This window comes from Rhodamnia argentea, chromosome 10 (assembly GCF_020921035.1).
Source record: "Rhodamnia argentea isolate NSW1041297 chromosome 10, ASM2092103v1, whole genome shotgun sequence".
Taxonomy (NCBI): Eukaryota; Viridiplantae; Streptophyta; class Magnoliopsida; order Myrtales; family Myrtaceae; genus Rhodamnia; species Rhodamnia argentea.
In genome coordinates, this window is record NC_063159.1 from 5356770 (window position 1) to 5362769 (window position 6000).

General features: G+C 40.3%; 1 protein-coding gene across 1 annotated transcript; it reads right to left on the minus strand.

The window, feature by feature from the left end:
• Positions 1-73: 73 nt before the first annotated feature.
• LOC115749286 (nudix hydrolase 15, mitochondrial-like) lies at positions 74-1874 on the minus strand. Its single transcript, XM_030686028.2, has 4 exons — positions 1267-1874; positions 751-893; positions 543-662; positions 74-445 (listed from the first exon to the last, which is right to left on the minus strand). Exons 1-4 carry the CDS (start codon positions 1754-1756, stop codon positions 197-199), a joined length of 1002 nt encoding a protein of 333 aa, XP_030541888.2. The 5' UTR covers positions 1757-1874; the 3' UTR covers positions 74-196.
• Positions 1875-6000: the final 4126 nt, after the last annotated feature.

Below are 6000 nucleotides of genomic sequence, written 5' to 3' on the forward strand. Positions count from 1 at the left end.
ATGATTGAGAACACCAAATGACCCGAGAGCGTAAACGGATTACAGTTATTATTCATGTTCTCTGCAATTTCAGTTCTTGAATCAGCATCTGAGAAAATGGCGATATGTGGCGCGGATAGGGGTACCTTGATCTGTGCCTGGCCTTCGTTGTCTTTGGTGATTACCTCCATAGATGTATGGACTGCGACACAAGTGCTTAGCCTGTCGGGGCGCCTACTTTCAGGTTCCAGCTTATATCTTCTAGTACTTGCTGCAGTTGTCGGAAGTCGGGAGCGTGCAGGTCGAACGAGGGAGGCCGCTGGAAAACAATCGACGCCATCCGAATCAGAATTCTCGCTGTCAATCCGCATATGCAGAAGGTCTCTCGCTCCAGTTGGAAATCGAAAACATGAAGAATGTACTTCCATCCTAGCCATTCTCTCTCCTCACATCTGTGATTCTCTTCCTGTATTATTTACCCAACACAAACGTGAAAGTTAAGCTAAAGGAACTAAGTGGGTAGGATCTAGAAGAGGGGAATATTAATGGGTAGAAGAAGAAACCTTCAGAAACATTTCCAAAGGGATGTCGAAAACCAAATCCACTTCATCCACATTCAGCGAGGGCGTGAAATCTTCCATCTTCGCAAGTAGGCCGACGACGGGAACGACCTCGAAGAGATGCTGGTTAAAGCGCGACGGTGAGGACACAAGTGAATGATTTGAGGACAGTTAATGCAAACAGCAAGGCAACAACTTATCATGGTATAACCTGAGAAAAGAAGGGTTCCAAATTAGCAACAACTTGAACCAGTTCTGGGTCCAAGCCGATCTCTTCCGTCGCTTCTCTTAATGCGGTTGCGGCATCATCCTTGTCCTGTTCTTCCATCTTTCCGCCCGGCAATGCAACATCTCCTGTTTCTCATCATACAGAATAATGGATGAAACTGAGGTGTCAATAAGTGAAGCAATACTCAGAAAAGAGCAAGTCAACAATGTTAATATCTGTTTTCACCTTACAGATGAATTTGATTCTCAGTCACTTACAAGTGGTCAACTAATATGCCCCTTTATAGACTTTGAACTGAAGAAATCTAGAGATCATGAAGATCGAACATGGCCAAATTATTGAGAGGTCAACTGGAAACTTATGCTATGTTCATAATTCAAGTCCGTAGATTTCGTTTACATCAAATTTCAAATGGATAACCGTCGAGCGGCAGAATCGTATTAGCGCATAAGAAAATGATTATGAACAATCTGTATGAGGCAGAGAGTCCATACATACCAGGATAAGAGGACAGTTTCATCGATCTTTTCGTGAGAATAACTCGAACCTCTCCTCCGTGGCCTTCAAAGAGGCAGACCAAGACGGTGGCTCTTCTCTTCCTCCTCGGCATGATGGGGCAACAACAATCGTCATCTTGAGCACATTGGGGTTGATCATTCGAAAATAGATCGCTACTCTTCTCATCGTGATCGACTTCTAATCCTAGCGACGGTTCGTACAGTAAGAGCCGGTTTGCGAGTTCGTGAAGAGTTCCGCAAGCCACTCCCGAAGGGGTCCCCATCCGTGCAAGCTGAAGTCCTCTAGCATCCCGAATGGCCTCAATTATATTGCAGATATTCCACTTTTTTGGCGCAACTTGTCCGCGAATATCTGTTCTCTGTGGTAGCCATGGCCAGAATCTAAATGCTGAAATTCTCATGGAACTTAGGAATAGAATCTCACTTTCGTTTGTTACTTGGCACGATTTCGAAAGCGCTTCGCTAGACATTAGTCGGTGTATGGACTCAGTCAAGAAGCAATCACCAGTTCAGAAGCTGATCATTTGCTTTGCTCGACAAACACCACCGCAAACCATGCCCATGACCATACATGTCTCCCCTTTGCCCCCCTATTTCCTCATTTTCGTGTATCTAAGATGGGGAAAACAAGAATCATAACCAGCATGACTCATCCTCTTCCATTAGAAAAAGAGAAATCTCCTTCTTATTAGCATCTGTGCATGTCCCGAAACAGAATCTCTCGGAGGAAAATTTATCAAATCGATTGTGGATTCGCGCCCAGTATGCGTTTAGGATTACTTAGGGGGCCGGTTATGAGCTCATTTGAGAACTGCTTGGGTGTCAGCGGATCGAAGTCCGCGGAAATGGGCTCCGAGCTGTTGCTAGGGGAGATTGAAACAGGAAATAAAGCAGAGAAGGGCTTAGGCTGTCACGGATTGGACTCTGTTCCACGTTCAATCCTCCTAGTCCTGCACCTGATGATCCTCCATTTTGGAGTTAAACTATTTCTACCCTTTTCGCGCCGAAGCAAACGCTGAAGCGGCGCCGAGTAGACTCGGGCGAAAATTTATTCGAGGATGGCTAAAGTGCATCAGTTGGAAATCTGGGTAATACACATGAACTCCAATGAATCACCGTACATTTGGTCAGTATGGATTGACAGAACTAGCATCTTGACGAACCGCCCAAGTTTACGTTGCTTTCCGGATGAGAATTTGGGAATACTTATTCGCAAGTTGTCACGAAGGAGAACGATAGCGATGGAACCAAGGCATAAAGAGAGCCCCAAAGGGGAAAAAGGAGAGATCGAAAGGTGGCGTTTCAAATAGTATTCGATATCATGTTGGAAATTCAAGTATGGCATTAACATACTTCGGTGGCGTTTCAGATCATGAGGTAATTAATCACCTTTCCCTTGCTCTCGATGTGTGGAATGCCATCTTTCGGGAGTTCGGCATAAGCCCGATACCTTCGCTTGGTGAGATCGCCAAGAGGGAGCCCGAATTCGAGCCAATCGACACATTCAGTTAGACCAGCATATCTTCGGTGGTAAATCATATTCGAAAATCTGAATCGTACTTCGACGCTCGTTTGATGCTATGCTCGAGAGAACAACTTGGCCGTGAAAGTCCAGCTGCTCTTCTATCCTCTCCATGGCGGGCCACGAATGGTTTGTCGGGAAAAGTCTCGAGCATGGGAGGAGGGACCCCCTAGGGTTTTGGGGGTAGGATGGGCCTTAGCCTACGTTATGAATTTCCCAAACATGACGTACCATCTGTCAACACATGGGCATCTTAGTGACATCTTAGTGACACATATACACACAAGAAAAAACAAAAAAAATCACAGTGGACATATGACGAGGACAGCTTTTCTATTGGATTGACTTGTAACTCTTATGGTATCGAGTGAAATCGGATTTACCAGATATGTCCCGTGAGCTTGCTCTCTTTCGGCTCATTTTAAAATATTGTCCAACATCGCTTAAAAATAATTTTTATATATTCTTTATATTCATATGATCTCTCTTCATTTAACAGCTTAAATTTTTTAATTGAATTTTCTAACGAATTTTTAACATCATACTGTGGGGAAGAGGAAGGGGTGAGGGGCAACGACTTTTTCACCGGTTGACGGCAATGGTGAGCTCCGATGGTGCTTAAAGTCGGGGGTTTTCATCGAGCGCCTCCCAATGAAAGTCTAGAATGTCTTTTCCGCTCTCTCTTTTTTTAACCCACTTTTTCACTTGGAATTGAGCGATGATGATACGTACGACGGCAATAGTGCTTAAATTCGATTTTCATCGAGCACCTTCCGACGAAATTCTGGAATGTCTTTTCTGCTGTCTCTCTTTTAAACCAGCACTGTGGTGTGGACCTCCAGTTGGACGCTTCTCAGGAGGGTTCTACCCGTCGAAGCTCTCCCCACACCTTAAGCGACAAAAGAAACCTAAATTTCCCACCTCCGAGCACATGAGCTCGAAAAAGTGAATTCGCTGAAATACTAATCAACTGCTGTTTTGCCTCGTTGTATTCATTCGCTTTCTTCCCGCCTTGCTGCCAAGAACAAGTGTACCTTGTACAAACCACTCGAGCCCCAAAAGAAACTTCATGGTAGGATGTAGATGCCAAGATCGTCCGTGGCATTCCTCTGGATTCTCTGGGTCCCATAAGAGGCTTCAATCATGCAGCGTTACGACGTTACAGCCTCGTGGCTTGGGCCGATCGTCGGGGCCCGCTCTAATTTTTCTCGTTGGAGCATCTATTGCGAAAACAATCGATCGAGCCGGACTTACGTGGTTCGATTGGCATGACATAGAATTCTAATGTAGATCAATCGATACACGTAAATTACAATCATATTCAAGTCACGTAAATACGTTTGATCCTCAATTACATCCCTTGAATCATTTAAATGCCAATTTTTTTTGAAAAAATATCACTTAAGTGCCAACTCCGATATATTTGGCCGGAAATCTAACGTGGCATTTTTTTTATATTTATTTAAAACTGACATGGCTCTTTGGAGGTCTAGTTAGCAATAAAAAAAAGATAAAATTTGAAAAAATAGGATAAAAATAAAAAATTAATTAGATTAAAAAAATAAAAAAGCTAAAAATTCCATAGAAAAGACATGAATATGACAGGTCCTAAAACTTATTACGAAAGTCCAATTGAGTCCTAAAACTTACAAAAAATGTATTCAAGTCCTAAAACTTGCTAAATTGTTACAATTGAATCCTTCCCTTAATTTTTAAAAAATAAAAATAAAAAAAGTAGATTTAAAAATTTGCTAAAATTTATTTTTTTAAATACAAGTTTCATGTAAATTAAATTTAAAAATAGGCTGAAAAATTTAACAAGAAAAAGCTAAAAAAAAAAATTTAAATGGGGGGGGGGAAGAACCGGGTAGTAAGAAATTTTTTAAATTTTTTAAACTTTTCTTAAATTTTTTTAAAATTTTAAGATTTTAATTTTTTAAATTAAAATTTAATTTCTCCTCTTTTTTAATTTCTTTAAATTTTTAAATATTATTTTTTATGATATTTTTAAATTTTTAAATTTTTTAATTTCCCCTTTTAAAAATTTTTAACTTGTTTTTGTAAAATTTTTAAGCTTATTTTTAAATATACTTTAAATAAAATTGGTATTTACAAATAGTTTTTAGGGATTTTTTAAATCTAATTTTAATTTTTTTAAAGTTGAGAAGTCCACGTGGACTTAATTTGTTTTTTAAAATGCCAATTTATATTAAAAATTTAATTATTAATGCCACGTATTTATTTTTCCAGAATATTTTGTCGAAGGCACTTAAGTGATCATTTTTTTTTATTTGACACTTAAGTAATATGGCGAAAACTTTTGGTATTAAAGTGAGTGACGTACACGACTTTTAACACTTTTGGTGTTCTTTTCCAGGATCTAGAGAACTACACTTATCCCCACCAGGAGGTTAGAAATATAGAATATGAGGAAGGACTCACCAAAAATTAATAGCACTGATTTATCGTTTTGCGATTTTGATTGAATATCCAGATTCTTCACTCTTGCTTGATAAATCAATGCCTTTTGAAATGAACCAAGAGTAACATATCGTCTCAACAGGAGAATATTCGGCTAGTATGATAGAGCATCCCTATGAATCTTGATTTCGAAGGAAGAATATGCCTATGTAGAGGAAGCCACACTCAGGTCACATCAACAAAAGTTATCGGGATAAAGCCATCATAAATATCATACTTTTATAATACGTATACTCGAGTGTCATAACTCATTTTTCAATCACTTGAGTATCAAATTGATTAAAAATCATCCACTTAAGCGTTATCGCCTATTTGTGTGGTCGCAAAATCCGATATGGCATTAAACTATTATAAATCAGCCGACCTGGTTTGCCGGCAAAGTGAAGTCAGCAAAAGTAGTGCTAAACAGCATGATTTATAACATTTGTTTGCCCCAAATTGACGAATTGAGGCAAAATTAGAACATATAGGCCCAAAACCCAATTCGAGAAGGCATGAACAGAAACTTCTCACCCTTCCTCATATTCTTCAGGGTAACGAGCCCGCCCTCTCTCTCCGACGTTGGCTCTTTGAATCACCGTCTCTGTAGCAACAATAAACTCCCTAGCGAGCCGACATCGCGTCCTCAGGGGGTATCTCTGTGTCTTCGATGCTTTGGCGGCGGTGACGGCTGAGTTAGTTGCGAAGACTGAGCAAATTACAGTTGCCGCC

Excerpts from the sequence above, each read along its gene's own strand:
- LOC115749286 (XM_030686028.2), bottom strand. The coding sequence starts at position 1,756 with ATGTCTAGCGAAGCGCTTTCGAAATCGTGCCAAGTAACAAACGAAAGT. Across the intron at positions 894-1,266 it reads GAAACTGTCCTCTTATCCTG|GAGATGTTGCATTGCCGGGC; the intron begins GTATGTATGGAC and ends GATGAGAAACAG. Across the intron at positions 663-750 it reads TGGAACCCTTCTTTTCTCAG|CATCTCTTCGAGGTCGTTCC; the intron begins GTTATACCATGA and ends CGCTTTAACCAG.